Source organism: Plodia interpunctella, chromosome 30, assembly GCF_027563975.2.
Source record: "Plodia interpunctella isolate USDA-ARS_2022_Savannah chromosome 30, ilPloInte3.2, whole genome shotgun sequence".
NCBI classification, from domain to species: domain Eukaryota; kingdom Metazoa; phylum Arthropoda; class Insecta; order Lepidoptera; family Pyralidae; genus Plodia; species Plodia interpunctella.
The window spans coordinates 2,617,636-2,640,839 of record NC_071323.1 but is presented as its reverse complement, the minus strand read 5'-3'; the positions used below and the strand labels follow the sequence as shown (position 1 = coordinate 2,640,839).

At 37.3% G+C, this 23,204-nt stretch overlaps 2 protein-coding genes across 2 annotated transcripts; one reads left to right on the top strand and one right to left on the bottom strand.

Moving 5' to 3' along the window:
* Positions 1 to 539: 539 nt before the first annotated feature.
* Positions 540 to 13,979, top strand: Dhx15 (DEAH-box helicase 15). The gene is made up of 14 exons (XM_053767485.2): positions 540 to 703; positions 1,645 to 1,751; positions 2,160 to 2,288; positions 2,628 to 2,780; positions 3,682 to 4,237; positions 4,991 to 5,129; positions 6,020 to 6,195; positions 7,994 to 8,130; positions 8,290 to 8,427; positions 9,220 to 9,342; positions 10,627 to 10,726; positions 11,508 to 11,598; positions 12,743 to 12,905; positions 13,830 to 13,979. The coding sequence occupies exons 1-14, from the start codon at positions 654 to 656 to the stop codon at positions 13,955 to 13,957; spliced, it is 2,190 nt and encodes a 729-aa protein (XP_053623460.1). The 5' UTR covers positions 540 to 653; the 3' UTR covers positions 13,958 to 13,979.
* A 1,537-nt stretch (positions 13,980 to 15,516) lies between these two features.
* Positions 15,517 to 19,939, bottom strand: LOC128682357 (zinc finger protein 729-like). The gene is made up of 2 exons (XM_053767002.1): positions 19,078 to 19,939; positions 15,517 to 16,622 (listed from the first exon to the last, which is right to left on the bottom strand). Exons 1-2 carry the CDS (start codon positions 19,937 to 19,939, stop codon positions 15,517 to 15,519), a joined length of 1,968 nt encoding a protein of 655 aa, XP_053622977.1.
* Positions 19,940 to 23,204: the final 3,265 nt, after the last annotated feature.

Below are 23,204 nucleotides of genomic sequence, written 5' to 3'. Positions count from 1 at the left end.
AATACTTTCAATTGTTGTAGACTGGATTGTTGGAAAATAATATGATCGGTTTGTTGTTGATTAACGATTGTTGCAGGCAATCAATAGCTTTCTCATTCTCAGTAGTATCAATACAATCTATATTTCTCGATACAGTTGCGTTAGCTCCAATATAGTTATCCAATTAAATCGTGCCCGCAAATATCTCTTAATTAAGGCTAAAGCAACTATTGACATTCTAATGTTTCTAGCGTGTTTCTTATTTGACAGATAAACCACATTTATAAAGCTATTGCTTGATAAAAAACTAATACTACATCTTCTTTGCGTGTCGATGGTAATCTACAAGGCTCTATTGGTGCTTAATATATTCCTGCCTTCCTACTACTAATAACACTAATGAAACACTATTGATATAATCCATCGGCTGAACATAAGGCAACACAACTCACTGACACACATGGAATCTCAGCCTGCCTAGTGTCTTTGGTTTTGGTTAGATGGCTGTATGTGCTTAGATCGCTTTGCCTTTCCATATTGATAATAAAAAAAAAAGAAGGTTAGTTGTTCGCCATCGCCATTTTGTTAAATCCAGAGTGTTTCTTGGTTTTGCTGATTCTCTGTCGTCCTCCAATTTATTTAGTAATTACAGTGTTCTATATGTGCTTTTAAAAATGTCTAAGCGAAGGATTGAAGTGTTGGACCCTTTCATCAAGAAAAAAAGGTAAATTCATAGCTCGCAATTTGAGCCTTTGTTTCTGATATTTCGCTTGTCGCCGACAAAACGCTATCAATATTATATTTATTGTTATTATTACCTACCCATCCTTAAATTGTCAGCAAGTTCTCATAGCTTTCAAAACAGACTGATCAAGAAGTAGATGCTCATGCAGATGCCATTAAAAAGCTATGATGACATGTTAATAAAATAACAATTATGTTTGCACGTGGGGGAATTTCGTAGTGTCTAAATAATTCATTATATAGGTTGTACCTAAGTGATAAAATGCTGAATCCTATCATAAATCATTAGAACCGTACTTACCACAAGGTAGAAATCTATATTAGGTAAATAATGATTATGTGCTAATGACAAGAATGGTACTTAAATAACAATTGGATATTATAACTCATAACGGACAGTAATTATAGTTTAGTCGAGCATTACATCGGCCTAGGGTCATTCAGTCTTAGTTTCTAGTTGTTTCCATTTTACTAAAGAAAAGTAGCTAGGATTGTGTTTTTATTTGAACCAGTGTTTACTTACTACTAACCTGCATGCTCGTTCGCCTGTTATTCTATAAAAAAGCCATTAAAAAGCCAAAAGGTTGATGTTTTCATCTGATCTTTTTACTCCACTGATGTGGTTGGCACAGCTATTATCTAGCTATTATCTTTCCATTTAGGTCAACTTTTTAAATACAAAAATAATGACTAAGAATATAAATATTTGCTGATATACCAAATTCAAATAATTTATTCAGAAATTAGACCTTCACAGGGACTTTCATCAATTTTTATATTAAATAGTTATTTCTCACAACTACAAACTACTAGCATTTCGGAATTACCACTGATGAGAAGGAATGCGGAAAGAACTCATTTGAATTGTGTTACCTATCCTTGTTGTATCCTTAGTTGTACCTATCCTTTTATGTTTGTTAGAGAGGAAAAAGCAGCTAAGTCTGGAGGTAGTACTGAAGCATTAGATGCCTCTGGCGCCAGCAGCCAAACTTCAAGCAGTAGTACACCAGGAATCAACTCTTACACAGGTAACTAAAAATTCTAATGCAATGTTTATATTTTCATTCTATTACTCAAATACCTAATTGTACTCAAATATTAAATACCTAATATACTTTTGGGGTTTGCTCTCAAAAAAAATTTTTTTTTTTTGGAAATTCAAAACAGTTTGATGTGTTTATCTATAAGTGTTGTAAAATGTTGAATCATTGAGTTAGTATCCCATAACACAAGACTCGAACTTTGGGGCTAACTCAATCTGTGTAGTTTGTTCATAAATATTTACTAGCTGTTGCACGCGGCCTATGATGCTCTTCAGTAACTTTCCAACTTATCTCCACATGAAAAATCACCTCACTCAAATGCTCTATTATTATGTGAAAAATGGACAAACACACTTTAACATTTATAATATTAGTATGGATTTTTGTCCCCAGGGTTGCCACACTCCCAGCGTTACCATGAGCTTCTGCGGAAAAGACTCGGTCTCCCGGTGTGGGAATACAAGAATGATTTTATGAGACTCCTCAATACTCATCAATGTGTTGTACTTGTAGGAGAGACAGGTTAGGACTTTATTTAATCAATTTTTTACAACTTAGTTTCCCAAGTTTATAATAACAAAGATTTATAATATTATTAGGCAAATAACATTAGGCTTTGCTATTTAGCAGCTAACCAATCACAGTGCGCCATTGTTACGGAACGACAACTACCTCCATAATGATAAATATCTGTGCCCACCCTCTTCTGTTATCCTCATTCACTACCCAAAGGAAGTTTGCTGGAAGAGATTGCTTAGCCATAAGCCTGCCTTTTGACCATGTACTATTGTATTTAAGATATTTTTTGTATTGTATTGTAACACAGCATATACAATATACCGTAACAAATAATTCCTGTAGGTTCGGGTAAAACTACGCAGATACCACAATGGTCGGTGGAGTTTGCGGCGGTTACCGCGGGCAAGTCCAAAGGAGTGGCGTGCACACAGCCGCGGCGGGTCGCCGCCATGTCGGTGGCGCAGCGCGTCGCCGAGGAGATGGACGTTGCCCTAGGTGCGTATACAATACATAACGACGCTGATACGTTTATGGATACAAGAGAATCCTTCTCTTTGCATAATATATATCTAGATTTTAAACATGCAAGCATGTTCTCCTTGAACATTTTAAAATAAAATAAAAAATAAATAATTATGATTTTCAGAACAGAACAGATCCGAGACAGAATTTCGCGAAAATCTTGTTAAAATGCGAAAGTACTGTTATGCCAAAGTATATTTTTTACTTTGGCATAACAGTACTTTCGCATTTTGACATGATATTCCCAAAATTCTGTTTCGGCATATTAAAAAAAAACATCTTATCTTACTAATTGTTTTTAAAGCATGTATGTTTGTTACTCTTTCACGCAAAATCTACGGGACGGATTATGAAATTTAGTACATGGTTGGAATATAACCTGGAATAACACATAGGGTACTTTTTATCCCAAAATTCCACGGGAGCGAAGCTCCGAGGCGCAGATAGTATTGAATAACTTTTTTTTACAGAATTGGTAGGTTAGGTTTGTTAGTTTATTTGTGACCAACGAACAAAAGCTAGTGTAAATATTATTAGGATAAACAAAAGTATGCCATGTCATATTTTGTCTTAAAATTGTATGCATATGTATAAATGGATACAAGTACAATTAAAAGTGCATTAAAACATATTTTTTCTAAGTTTCTAGAGCGCGCAGGTTAAAGTTAACGTCAAAGTTGACTGAGGCAATCCGCCCTAAGTTTAAACATGGAATATGATTTTTTCCGACGTAATTTTACTAATTTTAGGTGAATTAGATAGTTAATATTTTTGCTCGTTTAATAGAAAAAAAAATCTTTGCGTTGCTTACCGCAAATATCTTCAGTTGCTGCTGTACAAATTTTGCCACAGACTAATATATTTTCCACTCCAGGTCAGCAAGTCGGCTACAGCATCCGTTTCGAAGACTGCTCCGGACCGCAAACTGTTCTCAAATACATGACAGACGGTATGCTTCTAAGAGAGGCCATGTCAGATCCCATGTTAGAACAGTACCGTGTCATTCTCCTCGACGAAGCCCACGAAAGAACACTCGCAACGGATATACTAATGGGAGTCCTCAAAGAGGTTATCAAACAGCGATCAGATCTGAAATTGGTTATAATGTCCGCAACGTTGGATGCTGGGAAATTCCAACAGTATTTTGACAACGCACCGCTGATGAACGTGCCCGGTAGAACGCATCCGGTGGAGATTTTCTATACTCCGCAACCGGAGAGAGATTATTTGGAAGCAGCTATAAGGACCGTGGTGCAGATACATATATGCGAAGAGATTGCTGGGGATATTTTGTTGTTTTTGACGGGACAAGAGGAGATTGAGGATGCGTGTAAGAGAATTAAGAGGGAGATTGACAATTTGGGACCGGACGCTGGCGAGCTGAAGTGTATTCCTCTGTATTCAACACTACCACCAAATTTGCAACAGAGGTGAGTTTGGCAAATTTTTATTTGTTATCCTTATGAGCGTCCTATCCCGGCTCGGGTATAAACATAACAAATTATACATCTAAACCTTCCTCACGAATCGCACTATCTATAGATGAAAAGCGCATGAAAATCCGTGCAGTAGTTTAAGAGTTTATCGCGAACAGACAGACGCGACGGACTTTGTTTTGTAATATTTATAAGAACATTTGGCCAGCAAAATGGCCTCCTCCTCTACACCTTAAATGATTTTTTTTCACATGCCATTCAGTGGGTCAAACATATTTCCATACTAATAATGTGAAAGTGTGTTTGTTGTTCTTCCTTATAAGAGAGCGATGAATTAATGTTATGTGAGCCATATGCAACTTTGCGTACCTTTTATTCTGCTCACTCGCAGATGCCAAATGCCCCTTTACGAAATGTTTTCTAATGTGAAACATGTTCTTATCAGAATATTTCATTTAATAAGGCATCTAGTTGCCCTATATGTTGGCTGTGCCCTTGCAGGCTGTCACTTGTGTAACCTTATGTATGTGACCAACCTAATATAACTTTTGACTTAAATAAAATTTGAATCTGAATAAATGTTTGATTGCATAAAAAAACATTTTAAATATTGTATTGAAAAGAAAAATTACTGTTAAGGAGTAAGCTAAATGATGATGAGAAATTATTTTTTATTCGGAGACATTTTATGATTAAAAATTTTTGTCAAATCGTCATTCCGCTGAGCCATTTACAAATCCATTCTAGAATCTTCGAGCCGGCGCCTCCAAACAGATCGAACGGCGCAATTGGCAGAAAGGTGGTAGTCTCAACTAACATAGCAGAGACCTCGCTCACCATAGACGGTGTCGTTTTTGTCATAGACCCGGGATTCGCTAAACAGAAGGTAGGTTGCTGGTAGTTTGTAGCTTTGACATTTAATTGACCAGTATAGTGGCCACGCACGTCCGCTATCCGGAGGCACTGGGTTCGATTCTCAGTGTAAGCAAATATCTGTAGCTGTGGTCACGTATATTTGTCTGCGGTTCTGGGTGTTGTGTCCGTTTCTGTGTTTGTGTCCATCGGACCCGCGATACAAGCTCAGTGCTCAGTGTGGGCCGTTGAGTATTGTCAATATTAATATTTTAATCGATTGATTCAATATTTAAGAACAAGGTTGTTGTCGGCGAAGTTCTTTCCATCTCTTTCTATCTTCAGCCATTCCCTGTATTGCATAAAATTTTGCATAAACAGCCGGTACTGCATAAAAATGGTAGCGATCGATTGTGATTCATTTCATACATCGAGAAGTACTTATATTTGATTATCCCAGGACTTTCCGGGATTGTCTCTGTATAATCCTGGAAACCCGGTTTTGCAAAAAAAAAATATCTATATTGTATTCCCTAGGTGCAAAAAACATCTACACCGCTTCTTTTTCACTTTTTCTTTTCTATTTATCTCGTCTCAGGTAAGTATACAATCCCCGTATCCGGGTGGAATCACTTCTAAGTGTACTGTGTAGTACTGTAGTGTACTGTCCCCAATTGCGACCGGCCGCACCAGCGCGAAAATGTTTCAGATTATCCACCGATAGAGCGTATATTTGAAATCAAAGTTCCGCAATCTTCTCTGTAGAATTCCGAAATCCCGAACCGTTTCGATAGAATCCCGAAATCCCGGACCCGTTTCGAAAGAATCCCGATATCCGGGATTGCAGAAATAATGTAGTTCTCAGTCGCGACAAGCTTTCAACGCAGCCATGTCACTTCCTCACTCTCATTTCTCAAATCCCAGGTATACAATCCCCGTATCCGGGTGGAATCGCTGCTAGTGTCGCCGATCAGCAAGGCGTCGGCGCAGCAACGCGCCGGCCGCGCCGGACGCACGAGGCCAGGAAAATGTTTCCGGCTGTACACTGAGAAGGCGTACAGGAACGAGATGCAAGACAACACTTATCCGGAGATTCTCAGGTTTTTACCACGTGGCATGAAATGATTTTATCAATTTCTGTTCTTCTTTATTGTCGTAATTAGCTTTTGCGCCGGCGTTAATTTTATGGTTGCGAAAGGTATGCTATATGTCCTTCTCAGTACTTCAAACTACATGTATGCGAAATTTCAAGAAGATTGGTTGAGTAGATACGGCGTGAAGAGGTAACAAACTTACTTTTGCATTTATAATATTACTTAGGATTCATATACGGTTGCGTTTTGGCACTATTAATGGAGTGGTTTGCCGTTGCCTTCTCCATTTCACACACAAGTTGATGATCAACTAGTGTGCAGGTTTCCTCACGAAACGGCTTCTTGTTTTCCTTCACCGGGAGCAATATAAGTCTATACATAAATGAGATTGGTATACAAACTCACGAGGTACGAGTAGGATTCGAACCTGGTACACACCACCACTTCTGCAGTTCATTATAATGGATATACCTTATTGCCATTTCTCTGATAAAAGTTTGTGTAATGATATGCGGGGCTGAGGCAGACGAGTGGGGTAAGCGGTTCCGCCATGGGTCCACTGATTTAGAACAGGAGAGGATTTATTGAATACGAATTCATTCAAAGATTTTTTCTGCCGTCCCTGGGCACCATCAATATATCTGTGATGAATGAATGAAATGAATAAAACCTATATCAGATTTTAAGTTAAACCATCTGCTGTACATATAGTGAAAATAGCATCAAATTCCATGCAGTAGTTTTTGCGTGATGTTCGAACAAACATACAGACAGATAAAAACTCTAAAAAATATTGTTTTGGCTTCTATTAGTTCCATAAATACCAACCATATTTTTCTTTAACATCTACTACGTACAGACATACACTTAAAGTTATAGTTATGCGCTTTGGAAGTCGGAGTTTAAGTAATTTTTTGACGATAATTAATATTAAAACAAATAAATTTAAACGTTAAGTGATGTATATGTCACGGTATGTTTGATTAATTGAATATTATTAATAATTTTACAACATTATTAATAGTAACCATGTGATTTGGTAAATATTAATAATCAATTGAAATTAATTACTTTTATTAGTTATTATTAATAATTCGCTGCACAGGTTGGTAATAGTAATATATAAAGTAAGACCCAAGGTAGTACAACAGGATAAAAATTCAAGCCGGACAGCAGGGGATGCATGGCATTGCTTCAAACTATTAAAATATTAAATTAGGGCAACCAAATAGAGATCCATTTATTACATTTGTCGGTATTAAGGTTAAATTATTAATAATCACCGACAAATGTGATAAATTTGTAACATTTATCACGATTTTGGGCAATTATTTAATAATAGTTAACTGTAGGATCTTGTCTGAGTATATATTATAAATAATTATACTCGGTATTTGACAAAGATTATTTATTTAGGGCTGGTAAATCACGAGCAATACATTTAAAAAACCAACAGCCAAGAATCGTCCATGACAGCATTTGTTTTTTAAAGAAAAGAAACATCGCGCAGGCGCTCGTCGTCACAGCGCATGCGCGTAGACAGTTAACAATTATTAATTATTTTCAATTAATCACTCTTACCGTAACATTATATATCATCCTAAATTGAATATAGAATTTTATTATAACACACTATACCGTGTTAATTACAACCGTGTCGTTGGCAAAATCATCGTTTTGGCGGACGATGGAACCGTAACACACACGCAAAAAAAAAAATCGAATTTGAATTTAAGAAAAAACTAGACGTCACCTCGCAACATAGTGTGGAAGCTGTCTAACGCGCCCCGCATTGCCATTGCAGATCGAACTTAGGATCTGTAGTTTTGCAGTTGAAAAAGCTGGGCATTGACGACCTGGTGCACTTCGACTTTATGGATCCGCCGGCGCCGGAGACGCTCATGAGAGCCCTGGAGCTGCTCAACTATCTGGCTGCGCTGGGTGAGTCACTAATATTGATTTTTTTTCCAAGCCTTATTATTGTCATATACCTACATGTCAACTCGAGAATCTACTCAAGGGATTTTTGGAGTTTTCTTTCAATTATTATTATTTTTGTCAAGTGCGACGCATCCCTTTTCAATATTTTCATCACCGCAGACGACGACGGCAACCTAACGGACCTGGGCGCAGTGATGGCGGAGTTCCCGCTGGACCCGCAGCTTGCCAAGATGCTGATAGCGAGCTGCAACCACAACTGCTCCAACGAGATCCTCAGCATCACAGCCATGTTGTCAGGTTGGAAATTATTATTTGTCATCTTGACTACGGCAACCTAACGGACCTATCACAGACGACGGCAACCTGACGGACCTATCACAGACGACGGCAACCTAACGGACCTATCACAGACGACGGCAACCTGACGGACCTATCACAGACGACGGCAACCTGACGGACCTATCACAGACGACGGCAACCTAACGGACCTATCACAGACGACGGCAACCTGACGGACCTATCACAGACGACGGCAACCTGACGGACCTATCACAGACGACGGCAACCTGACAGACCTATCACAGACGACGGCAACCTGACGGACCTATCACAGACGACGGCAACCTGACGGACCTATCTAAGACGACGGCAACCTGACGGACCTATCACAGACGACGGCAACCTGACGGACCTATCACAGACGACGGCAACCTGACGGACCTATCACAGACGACGGCAACCTGACGGACCTATCTAAGACGACGGCAACCTGACGGACCTATCACAGACGACACCAACCTAACGGACCTATCACAGACGACGGCAACCTGACGGACCTATCACAGACGACGGCAACCTGACGGACCTATCACAGACGACGGCAACCTGACGGACCTATCACAGACGACGGCAACCTGACGGACCCATCACGTCCAGTAGTTTTTGAGCTTTTCGCGTTCGGACGCGACAGGAGGATTTATTTTTAGAGAAGAGGTAACAAACTTACTTTCGCATTTATAATATTAGTTAGGATGACGATCTATCCTCGTACATAAATATGTCTATTTTCTTATTGTTTTCTGTCACCAGTGCCACAGTGCTTCGTGCGGCCGAACGAAGCGCGCAAGGCGGCGGACGAGGCCAAGATGAGGTTCGCGCACATCGACGGTGACCACTTAACCCTGCTAAACGTGTACCACGCCTTCAAACAGAGTGAGTATATCCTTACATATTATAAAACACAGTCCACTGCCGCGTCTGTATGTTCGCGATAAACTCCAAAACTCGTGTATGGATTTTCATGCGGTCTTCACCAATAGATATTGTGATACGAGAGGAAGGTTTATGTGTATGTACATATGTACGTATATTATTATGTTTTTAAAAAGTAGTAAAGAAAAGTCTAGACAAAGTGTGTCGTGGATCAGTGGGTGAGGCCTCTCACGCACTGACGGTAAAGATGTTAAAATAAATAAATATATAGGGATAAATCACACAGATCGAGTTAGCCCCAACGTAAGTTCGAGACTTTACTTCGATTACGTTCGATACTGTATTCTATAACATATACATATTATAGATAAACATCCAAGACAGGCCTGGACCAATCAGAAAATGATCATTTTCCATCATGGCCCGACCGGGGTTCGAACCCGGGACCTCTCGGTTCAGAGGCAACTGCGCCACAGAGGTGAAGGAATTGTCAATTTTATTACTATCGACCAGCCCCGGATTTGCTCGGGTAAAACCACAATAAAAAGTAGCCTATGTCACTCCTGAATGTTTCGTCTATCTCTGTGCCAAATTTCATCGAAATCGGCACACTTTCCTTAGTTTGGGTCATGACCCACTACGCGGACCCGTCGCGCGTTTTAACGACTGTGTTGTTTTCGCTAATAAACAAAAGAAATTCGCTAGTGTGCAGTTATGTGTCACATATTTTATTTGTTTGAGCAAAAAGTTCGTTTTTGCTCCATATGTACCTAATATGAATTATTTGTGTACCTACTGTGTTTAAGGGCAATAAAGTTCATTATAATTATTTATTTTTGTTGTTTTTCCAAAAGAAATTCTCAGATGAAAAAAGCACGGGCATTTTGCCAAGTGCAAACACACATTATGATTTACGATGAGGGTGATGAGGAGATCAATGAATTTTCGGAACCTAACTGTAGGAATTTTGATACATTTCGGCAAGTATTTAATATTGCAGCTTTCTATAAAGTCATATAGGTAAATTTAGGTAGGTCTAATTGATTTAGTATATTGAAAATATCTTAAGGTATAACCATTGATACTAAATTCATATTCTCTTAATTTCTTCCTGCAACTCTGTATATTTTCTGATCTTTTCTTCTATAGTTGATTGTATATTATGAGTGTTGGGAACACGATGTCTGTAATATATACGTGTTTGTGTTTATCTACAAGGGTGATGTCGGGCCAGTTATGGATTGTGTGATCTGTAAGAATAGTCCAGAATTTATTATTGTTCAGATATGGAGGACCCGCACTGGTGCTACGACAACTTTATCAACTACAGATCACTAAAATCGGGCGACAACGTCAGACAACAACTTAGCAGAATAATGGACAGGTAATCCATAGTTTATATTATAAATGTGAGGGCTGTCTGTCTGTCTGTACCGATTTCACGGCTAAATCGTTGATGAAATTTGGTATATATATATATATATATATATATATATATATATATATATATATATATATATATATATATATATATATATATATATATATATATATATATATATATATATATATATATATATATATATATATATATATATATATATATATATATATATATATATATATATAGATATATATATATAGTTAAAGGAACATAGGGTAGATTTCTGAAAAATCAACCCACAATTGCCTATAATGGGGGGTGAATGTTCGTCTGTTCTGCTTTCGCAGATAAATTCAAGCGTTATTACTGAGACTACGCTGTAATATATATTTTACGACTCGGGGACATTTTGTGAAAGAGACATTATGCGCATGCGCCACGGGAAAATGAGACAGAAAGAGAGAGAGAGAGACTGCCTGATCTTATTCTCAATCTCCAAAAAAATCTGCTTATTCAATTTGAAAACCTAACAAATATTATTTTTGTTTGCGGTACGAGAAAACTACCCGAGCAGGGTCACCTGTTGTCTCCCTCAGCGGTTTGCCGAGCTCTCTGTACCGCCCAGCGAATTTTCATTGCAATTCAGCTCAGGAATGCCTAGGGGGCCTTCTCTAGATATTTTTAAGTTAAATAGTTTTTTTTTTAGTTTAAATTAGTATAATTTTGTGTGTTAATTTAATTGTTAATTCTATTTTGTGATTAAAATTATTTTTGTTTCCAGATTTAATTTGAAGCGAACAAGTACAGAGTTCACAAGTAAAGATTATTATATTAATATAAGGAAAGCTCTCGTCGATGGATTCTTTATGCAGGTCAGTGGTTTCAAGGGTTCTACACTTGACGGACGCATTACTGCTATAGCAGTTACAAGAATAAAACTATTTTTTTGGGTCTCGTCTCATTAATTTCGGGCTTAACTAATAGTGAAAAATTAATATATATATTATATATATATATATTAGTACCGGTTTTAGATAAAATTAATCAACTTCAACGTTTTAAAGTAAAACATTTGTTAACCACTAGCAGCTCGCTACGGCTTCGCTCGTGTAATATCATAAAACATGTAGTCAGATAAACATCAGGTCAATTTTAAAAAGATAATTTCTCATGTTGACCTGACCGGGGATCGAACCCGGGACCACCAGCGCGGCAGTCCGGCGTGATGACCATTAGGCCACAGAGGTCGATGTTACTCCTCATGGTTTCGTCTGCCTCGTGTGTCGAATTTCATCAATATAGTACTTTTGAAAGAAAGAAAGAAAGAAAGAAAGAAAGAAAGAAAGAAAGAAAGAAAGAAAGAAAGAAAGAAAGAAAGAAAGAAAGAAAGAAAGAAAGAAAGAAAGAAAGAAAGAAAGAAAGAAAGAAAGAAAGAAAGAAAGAAAGAAAGAAAGAAAGAAAGAAAGAAAGAAAGAAAGAAAGAAAGAAAGAAAGAAAGAAAGAAAGAAAGAAAGAAAGAAAGAAAGAAAGAAAAATTGTTTATTTGGCATTAATGTCATAATTAAAATTACATAAATCATAAGACATGGTGAGATTGTTTACATAACAACACTTGTAAGAAAATACAAACTTTACGTACTTGTTTTTAGTTGCCCTTCATGGATATATTGTTTACAACCAAAGATATTGACAAAAATAATTTATGAGCTTTATACCTTTCGCCCGCGGTATAATTATCCCAAAATATCAATGAATTTATGGACGTGGTTTGAAACTCCAATTATTCCAATTCATAGTTTATCGTGTTCTCTCGCTCTCGCGTGCAATGACCAAAAAATAACTAAATAAAAAAGAATTGCCAGAATTTATCAAAAACCAATTATTATAGATTTTTATTTGATAAATTTTGGATTGACTATGCACATTATTATTAGTAACAGGTACTGATAGCCCCATTTTATTTTTTGGCATAATAAAAAATTTGTGATGAATAAAAGAAACCTTTGAACCACCCAGGTGGCGCACCTGGAGCGCACGGGGTACTACCTGACCGTGAAGGACAACCAAGTGGTACAGTTGCACCCCTCCACCTGTCTGGACCACAAGCCTGACTGGGTCATCTACAATGAGTTCGTGCTCACCACCAAGAACTATATTCGCACCGTCACAGACATCAAGCGTGAGTCGCTTTACTGCTGTCTCTCTTTCGCATAGGGCCGGAGACAGAGAAGACTGGAGACAACAGAGCTATCTCTGTCTATTTCTGTCCGGACGGACGGAAAACTAAAGACAATAGAGCTGAACTGTCTTTCTCTGTCACTCCCGATCGCTGTCTCTCTCTCTCCCCTGAATGAACTTGAGTCAAAGACAAAGAAAACTGAAAACAATTAGTTAATATAGCTAAATTAGGTAGACCATTTCCCTACACGGGTCAAATAAAATTTTCTCCAAAGTATATGACAATGTCTGAAGTTTTCTCTGTCTACCAATGGAGGGAAGGACGTGACAGTGAAGGACAACCAACGTTAGAGACACAAATACGATACAAACAGACAAAAAACACAAATAAATGCCGGTGTCATAGACCAACACTACTTTTCTATACATAACGATAAACTTAAATATTGAACGGTAATTATAATAATGGGACTTTTTTCTAAAATATTAGTGTCATTTATCCCATGGGAACACTGGGAAGAAATCATCTTAGTTGTCCCGTTATGGGACAACTCAATAGTACTAATGGGATAGACGTAAAAATTACACCAAGTCACCTAAATTTCCTGGGGGCTTACCATCATCTCTTAACGCAATCAACTTTACGAACTGAACTGCATCGCAAATTTGCACCATCGACTTAATTTTTAGTATGAATGCGATTCATTTTAGGTTCCTCAATTGATCTGAGTTGTATTGGAATCATTCCGTAAAAGTTTATGGTAGGGCCCCTGAATTCAACTAGATCTAAGAACCACCTCTCACGAGCGAAAGAATTTCATTTGATATAAGTAGCGCACTTGTACTAGTTTTTATACTAAGTTTCTCGTGTAAATAAATTGATAAAAATAGACCAGATTAGATTAAAATTAGCTTATATTACCAGCGGAATGGCTGCTGAAGATAGCGCCGCAGTACTACGAGCTGAACAACTTCCCGGCGTGCGAGGCGCGGCGGCAGCTGGAGCTGCTGCAGGCGCGGCTCGACTCCAAGCCCTACCAGGAGGGCTTCTAGAATACACAAGCTTACAATACAACTAGACTTTTATTTATTACCACCCCACCATATATCCTACGAAAGAAAATAAGACCGCATTCGTCTTAAGATATCATTCGACGCTTGCAAACGATCGTCAAATATGTTTAGGTTAGGTCTATATGGCTGTCTAAATCTATCGTCTAAAGTCAAATTCAATAAGGTTGGCCATAAAGTCCATTGATACCTGCATACTACGTTTTTCCCAATTTCAAAAACGGTAGTTTCGGAGTATATGAAATGTATGGCAAAATTGTGTAAACACGGTAACTTGGTATAGGGTAGGGGTCATACAAGTTAACAGTAGAAATCGTCAATATTTATTTAAAACGTACACGATATTAATTCTATCTTCCTAACTGTGTTGATTTGTTACTCTACGTTTTAACCACTGTAGTCATGGCTTTTCCATATTAGAGGGACTGGGGTGTGATTCCATTAAAAAAAATTAACAAAGAAAACAAACAAATTAGATATGTGCGGTTGTCAAACAAAATGGCAGCCGAATGTTGTCAATCTCGTCAGCGGTAAGTGGGAGCAATGAACTTTATGGCCATTCTACATGAACAATACTTTAGCTGTATTTACGCGACAGTGGTCATCATGACATTATTAAGTACTGCGTACGTAGTAGTACCTACTAATTCCATGGTAGTCATAGGTTTAGAAGGTCCTCGCCATTGACCCCACGCGCGGGTGCTTGGTCTGCTTTTTGTGCGTCTGTGACAGTGACAGAGGTCTGCTTTTTTTTTAGTGTCAACGTCAAATCAACCATTCGACATCTATCTGTATTATCTATCTATACTATATTATATATCTATCTATACTATATTATATATCTATCTATACTATATTATATATCTATCTATACTATATTATATATCTATCTATCGTCTATGGCTGTATAGATTAACCATTGGCCTAGAACTCATTGAGAACCTAGGTACCTACTAATTCCATAGATTAACGCAACTGTGAACTTTTTATAAATCTATTTAAAATATCAAAAACGTCAACGTCACTTCTGCGATTAAAATGGCGCCATACTGGCATGAGGTAGGTACATTATATGTTCTTGTTATGTTCCTATTAATTCAATTTCCTTTGAAAACGTAAAACTGGCAATTTTCATAAAATACAAGATTTAGAAGAATTCTTGTCTTGGGTTTTCTTGACTCCGATGTGTTGGCAGTCTCAAAATCATATAGCACTGAAAATAAAATACTGAATGTAGGAAATAAAAACTTTTATTGCTCTTACGATAAGTCTTCGTTCCTGACTTAACTAAAACTGTGAACCCAATAAGGCATAGATAGGTTTGTTACTATGCCCAGTTTCTGTCCAAACAGTCGGGCGAAAGCCCACCTTAAGTTGGATTTACAACTTCTTGGGCCCATCTAAACTCACAAGTGTTTTTCATATGCAGTTATTATATGGCGTCTGCAGATCTGTATATACTGTACTGTGTAGGCACGAATGTTCACAAAATGTCCAATGCTTAACCATTACAACACCGCTTCACAATACAAAAACTATTCTCAACTCCATGATACATCCGGCACGGAATGATGCACCTTACCGTGCAGCTTCAAACTGGTGACCTGTATAAACGCCTTCCCACAAACTTTGCACACATATCTTTTATCATTCGTATGAATCCTTATATGCAGATCCAAAGTCTTCTTTCTTTGGAACGCTTTCTTACAAATCTCGCACTGAAAGGGCCTGGAGTCATCGTGCTTCACCATATGTTTTTTCAACAAATCTTTACTGAACACTTTAAATCCACATATTTCGCACGCGAAATTTTTCTCCTTCATGTGCATTCTAGCTTTGTGCTGAGCCACCACGCTCAAGCATGTGAACGTCTTCGCACATATATCACAGCTAAACTGATACTTCTTAACATCATGAACCAACGCCATATGCCGCTGCCTTATGTATGTAGTTCGTAATATCTCTGGACACTTCGGACATTTTAGTTTATCTTGACGATGTACCCGTCGCGTGTGAGCAGCCAACGCGGCTTCAGAAGAATATGACCTGTAGCATTTATTACATCTGTTGTCGATTCTGTGCACAGTTCTAACGTGGTTCATGACGTTGGCTCTTCCAGAAAACGCTTGACCACAAATCTCACATAGACACATTTCGGTTTTAGTATGAAGTTTGTGGGCGTGACTAATAAGAGTGCCGAAAAAGAGGAATTTCTGTCCACAATCCAGACAAGACATGCCATCATCTGAAAGTTTGTACGCGAACATGTAGACGCTAACATCTCTGTTCAACTTCATGTCATGAACCGCGTTTAAATGATCGAAGAACTCCATCAAATTCTCTAAGCTCTTGTTACATTTTTTGCATACAATTTCTGTCACGTCCAATTTGATTTTTGACGATGTTCTAATGGTTTGTAGTATGTATTTGAGTCTGGGGTTGTCGTGTTCGCTTGCAGTGTGTTCCTTGAGGGCGACACTGGAGGAGAAAGGACATCGGCAGTAGAAACACATGTATTTGTTACTGCACCATCGAAAAGGCATGATAGTGGAATATTCTATGACGGCGGTGAGGAGCGCTCGGAGGTCTGCTAAGTCGCGGAGGAGTTTTGCATCATCGAGTCGCTTAGAGATTAACGACTTCTCTTCTGAAAAAGAAATGTAGCATTCTCTATGAGTCGCATGGACTGTATACCTAGCTTATAAAATATAACTTGATATCTGTGACACATGTCAAATGGTATGAAATGTGTGCGTGCCATGGAAATATTAGGTAAGTACTGCGTCGAAGTACTTACTAAATCCATGGTGCGTGCGTATTAAGTGAGCAACCTCACAAATTTACAATATAACTAGCATTAAATAAACGGTCTGAAATTTAATTGTAAATCAAATCTTACAATTTGTAAAACCATCAGAACAAAGGTAAATACAGTGTGCTCACACAGTTCGATCACATGACCCTCTGTGATGCACGATCTTAGCGTTATAACAGTTTAAAAAGTGTCCTAGATTTAGTGAAATAACTAAGCGAGGGATTGTATTGTAAGATTTGATTTATAAATTTTCCAAACCTTTACTAAATGGTTACTCGGTGCACACGCACAATAAAATAGGTATATTACGTCTGTCTCTGTCGTCCTTATCTCAAATTTATCGGTGCACCCAGCTGTCATTGGTATTAAGCTACGTTTGACAAAAGAGATACTACTTTATAAACATACTGTTGTTTTGTAGACAATAAAGCGTATGTCAACAAGTCTGCAGGAATTTCTCGTGTAGAAATCTCCGTAGTGTAGTTGTCGACGGTATGGTGGTACGATTCCCAGCGCGGATAAATATCACAGTGTTTCAGGGTGTGTCGTGCCCATCAGACCCGCGATACAAACTTACGAGTAAAGCTTAGTGTAGGACATAATCTTCTATAATCCATTTATTTTATCAATATTTACTTTTACATTTTAACAACTTTCTCTTTCTCGTCTTGGAACTTCCAAAGCCCAAGGGATTGCATTAAAAATTACCATTAAATGAAGATTTGGATAGAATTTTACAACCGGCCGCATTTTACAACGCCTGATGTAAATTTTTCGGGATGCTATTATTGCCTCGTAAGACGATTGCCGATGACTGATCTTTAACATAATTGTAACGTAACGAATATAAACGTTATGATTTGCCACTTATCTGTCTACGAGTCGTTGCTTCACGCTATCGCCAAAATCTGACAGAGCCCGTATGCGCGCATTCATTGCCTAGTTTGTATGATGAAAAACCAGCAATGTATACCGCAAAGTTCTATGCCGGCTAACATTGAAATTTGGTTACCACAATGATTGTAAAAACTAGACCTACCCGCACACTATCACATTTTTATAAATTTCTGTTGATTAAAACAGCGAAAAAAATACCACAGATTATGCTACACTAGAAAAAGGACTTTATTAGTATTATAGATTTATATTATACAAAATGTAATTAGGTACAATTTACTGTCAAAACTCGTAGAACAAATGTTTTATAATGTCAGATTTAGAGCTAAGTCACTAGTTGTTAGGTACTATGTAAATTCAAACTCTTATACCTAAAAAAATAAAGTGTGGTTCTCAGAGAGTTTCAGCGCTATCATTACGATCAGTCAATATTTTTGAGGAAAGAATCTATTCCTTAATCAATCATTCATAAAATTTACGTTACCGCAGTGTACAGATTAATTATTTTAAAGTCAGATAGTAAAACTAATTCTTGTCTTTGTTAAAATTTGAAAAATTGTAATGCAAGCGCGGCCGCAGCTTCCGTAATGCTCTGAGAACTACCTAAAGCATATTTTAAGCCATACGCACTTTACAATACCAGTAAAAACCAAGAAAATGATAGACAAGACGAGTGTAACCGAATAAGGTAGAATAACGTCAATGTGACTCAATTTAATACTAATATAGGCAGATTGGGCCGGGCATGTGATGAGCGGTGTGTCAACAGCGCTTCGTCTCTTTTCTTCTCATCATCATATCGAGTGTGTTATTGCTAACACTGGTGTCAGATTTTATTCAAGTCGCCTTAAGGCATCTGACATGACTTTTACGACTGTATTTACCACGATTTAGTGGAAGGTAGTCGCATACACACTAGGGAACTAAACTGTCATCCAGTGTTTCCTCAGGATATTTGCCTGCACCTGCAAGCAAGTGGTGGTCTATGAAAACTACTATGAGTCAGATTGATATACAAACTCATATGGCACAAGTAGGATATGAACCTGAGACCTTTCGATCCACAGGCAGTCTTAACCATTACACCACCACCGCTTCACAGGTTTTCTTCTCATGTATAGCTAACACGCACATCTCTTTCTTGTAAAATTTTTAATATAGTTACTGTTTATACACGATCTTTTTCAGAAAAGTCTTACTTATACTATCATAAAAACTATTCAGTGCGTCCTCATAATTTTCTGATGAATATTGTTATAGTGCTGTGACATAGTTTTCTTCGTTTTGAACGCCTTATCGCACGCGTGGCATTTATAATTTCTTTCATTGCTATGCTTCGTCATGTGCCGTTTCAGTCTGTTTATACCAAACGCTTTCCACCCACAAATACCACATACAGCGTTTTTCTCTTGTAAATGAGTCTCTCTAACGTGCCTCATCATTGTGCTTCGAAACACGAAAGTTTTAGGACAATGTTGGCATTTAACCTCGTCCCGACTTTTGTGTACATTCATCATATGAAGGGACCGCTTGTAGTGCGTCTCAAATAAGTCGGCGCATTTGAAACACTTGTAGCGTTTATTATGAAAGTGTTGCATGTGTGTTCTCATTCTGTTCATGCTTGGGAGAGTCTCTCCGCATAGATTGCAGTCAACTGTTTGCTTATTGTGTTCTTTGTTGACGTGATCTCGTAGGTTGCTCGGATGTCTGAAATGCTGCCCGCAAATTTCACAAAGCAACTGCGAACAACCTTTGTGCTCTTTGTTAGAATGTACTAATAAATGTCCGAATGTTCTGTAATGTTTCTCACAGGTAACGCATTCGACTGATATATCGTGCAACTTAAACGGACTCATGCACGTCCCAAAATCTTTATCGAATGACACACGATGGACTGTAATAAGATGATCTATAATTTTATGAAAGTCTATTGCGACATCGGTGCACAGTTTACACCTCATGTTTGAGATGTCGACGTAAACTGAGGACTCCCAGTAGTTGTTCATGATTTTCTCAATTTCCTTTTCGGGCGCATGAATTTCGTTATGCGATTTGAGATCTTTCGGCTCTTGGAACACGTCGTAGCAATAAAAGCATCTGTAGGAGCTCTTGAGCCATCTAAATGGCATGACATTTGTGTTTGTCACCACATTTATTACGTTCTTTCTCACTATAGACAGTTTTTCTTTGCCTGTAACTTGTTTCAACGTGGCTGTTGCTTCTCCGTGATCGTTTTTCAGTCTTCTATCCATTCCTGAAAGTAAAACGATCTTCTTAGATGTCGATTCAATTCTGCTTCTTGACATATTAACGTTTTTTGATACTAAATATACCATTACAGTTACATCTTTGTAATTTCTCCTTGGATTCAGTCAAATATCTGATTGACGAAGCCCTAAATAATAATATATGTAAAATATTACAATTACAACTGATCTTAATGCATTATGTATACTGAGTGTTAGCGATAGTGTTGTTGTTGTGTTGAAATATATAATTTAAATTATGTCGGAAATTTTTGAAAATAAAGGCTTTGTCGCCTCAATCCCTCACGCGCATTAACACTAAAATAAAAGGTATAAGTATCAAAACTGTCTGTTAATGGTTAAAAAAATAACTTGGAGAAAATTCCATTCAGCATTATAAAATATCAATCATTTCCTTTGTATCGATAATAAATTTTATTCGAAAACTTGAAATAATGAAAGAGGAATTTTCAACATAAAGAACAACAATTTTCAAAAAATTAAAGTAATCGAATTCTTTTTGGCCACAGAAAAAATTTGAAGGTTCAAGATAACATGTAGGAATTAATTTTAAATTCCTGATTGACCAAAAAAGAAACAGCCTGCATGTAGATTGGAAAGAAATTTTCGTAATTTTTCAACGTAAAGGGTTTCTATAATAAAACTGAAATGACGTAGCTTTCATAGGTACTTTATTTTCAAAACCAACATTGTAATTGTATAGAGTTAGAATGTCGTCAAGATAACGAAAACACCGAAATATCATCACTTCTTTTTCAATTTTATGGCTTCATACATGGACGTATAAAAAAAGACGGACGGCGTTTTACAAGGCAGCGCTAGGAAGCAACCCATAGTTTGTCGGCCTCCTGTACCACGACCGTCAAGAAAACAGCGTTTCGATATCATAAAAGAAATGCCGTATTGCGTTGTTAAATGCTGCCGCAACCACAGTGGTGGCCGAAATAAATAAATTGAAAAATAATAAATGCCAATGACATATGGACCGGTGTTTCCATTATTAGAAATTTAAAATCTCCCAAAAGTAGGGGAAATGGTATGACGTTACGTTAGTCCATTTTAAAATTATGAAAAAAGCATACCTAGTATTCAAAAAGTAGACTACAACACAGCAACAAATTCAAAAAATGTTTAGCTTTATTTGAATCCAATATGACTATTATATTAAAATTTAAAATTATTTTCGAGTAAATGGCTTGTCTTATAGAAAGACGCAAGAACAAATAACAAGTAAAGGGTAAACAAATGAAATGGAAAGATTTTCGCCATCAGATGTAATTATTAAGTTAACTATATTGTAACAGTTAACTATGTCTTCCGTTCTGATTTCATGAATTGCCTAAAAATGTGCTATTATTATTAGTCCTATTTTTGATTTGATTGAAGAGAACTGTTTTTTTTTTATTCAATCCCCATACACTTTATATCACGGACGTAGCCAGGACGATGGTAAAACATAAATGAATAATTTTAAAATTTTTGTTTGTCTGAAAGAAATTTTCGTTCTGCTATGGGCTAATATCCAGAACCGATTTTGATAAGAATTTCATTGAAAGATAGAGGAAGTCAACAGTCAACGGGAAGATAGCCTACTTTTTATTCACGAACTTTCCGCAGAATTAGAATTTATGCAGGAAAAACAAGTATCCATATATTATCTTCTGCGCGAACCATAGCTTAGGACAACAATTAAATACATAGATGAAATAAATGAAAAAGCTAGCATGGGGGGAAAATCTGCATTATGGCAACATTTCTGGCACGCACACAAAGAAGGTCAGCAGCCATTGCTATGCTTCACCGTTAGTTTAGGACGTACTCCGTCCGTCTTTTTTTATAGGCTTCATAATCATCCCTATGATTCAGCCTTATATCAACGTTTTACATTCTCAGTAAGTCCAAAGCGCTATTACTTGTATATTTTAGTTTTTAAACTAAAACTTATTACATAACAACTCTTACATTTCCGTTATATTTGATCGAAATAGTGAGCTTCACGCTCATGATTCCTCAAGGCGTCGAAATCAATGAACCCTTTCCTGCAATGTCGACAAACTCGACCGAATTGTCCAGTATGCACTTTCATATGCGCCCTTACATTACTAGATCTACCAAATTTTCTATCACAAATGCTACACGCATAATTCCTCTCGCCGAAATGTGTACGCTTATGAAGCTTTATCATCCACTTGATAGCTGTTTTATAATCGCAAAGATCGCATTCGAACTTCACGTCAGAATGCAATGACTGCACATGCAAAAGCATGGCTCCTTTGGTCGTACAAATTTTAGGACAGTGCTCACATTTTATCCTATATTTCTGAACATTGTGCACTTTCCCCATATGGACTTTTATTTGATAATTATTCTCAAACGATTCACTACATAAATTGCAATCGTAGCTCTTAACTTGTCCGTGTATTCTCACTCTGTGTTTCTCCAACTTGTGAGCAGCTGAAAATACCTTCTTGCAAATGGTACATCGATGTCCTATATGACTGCAGCTTATATGCCTTTTGAGCCGAATATTATCTATGAAGCTTAAGCCACAGATTTGGCAGACATAGCTGTGTTGTATATGTTCTTTATTCATATGGCTGATAAGTCTGGTGAAATTATCGAACTGATTATTACAGAGGACGCACGGCATAATTTCTTTCTTCAAAACAAACGGGAATATGCAAACTCCAGCTGATACATCGTAGTTCTCTTCATGGACAATCATTATATGCGACACTAGTTCTTCTAGATTAGACACCGGCATATCGGGACAAAACTTGCAGCTAATATTGGTAACGTCAATTTTGATAGGTACATCTTTTGATATGATCTTTTTTGGAATGAATTCGTCTAGATCAATGTTGCTATGTTTCTCTGAGGTGTGACTTTTTAATATAGTTAAGTCGTTGATAGTTTTAGAGCAGTAGAAACATCTAAACCCTTTTGTGTTCCAGTTGAAGGGCACTACACTTCCGTATCGGAGCACGTTGAGTATATTCTCTCTTATGGAATACAGTCGCTGCGTAATGCTCGGTGATTCTTTCTTGACTAATATCCCTGCAAAGAGAGTAGTCCGCTGGATTTAAGATTGCTCGTGTGTGCAATAAGAACCCATAAATATCTCATAATATGCACACTTGTTTATCAATCATTTATTCAAAGTAATTTAAAATGAACAATGAACTTAAATCTATTATTAAAACGTAAGCAGACGTTTTGAATTAGAATTTACGTAGACACAGATCCGAAA

Excerpts from the sequence above, each read along its gene's own strand:
- Dhx15 (XM_053767485.2), top strand. The coding sequence starts at position 654 with ATGTCTAAGCGAAGGATTGAAGTGTTGGACCCTTTCATCAAGAAAAAA. Across the intron at positions 8,131-8,289 it reads CAACTATCTGGCTGCGCTGG|ACGACGACGGCAACCTAACG; the intron begins GTGAGTCACTAA and ends TCATCACCGCAG. Across the intron at positions 8,428-9,219 it reads CATCACAGCCATGTTGTCAG|TGCCACAGTGCTTCGTGCGG; the intron begins GTTGGAAATTAT and ends TTCTGTCACCAG.
- LOC128682357 (XM_053767002.1), bottom strand. The coding sequence starts at position 19,939 with ATGGATAGAAGACTGAAAAACGATCACGGAGAAGCAACAGCCACGTTG. Across the intron at positions 16,623-19,077 it reads AGAGAAAAACGCTGTATGTG|AAGAGAAGTCGTTAATCTCT; the intron begins GTATTTGTGGGT and ends TTTCTTTTTCAG.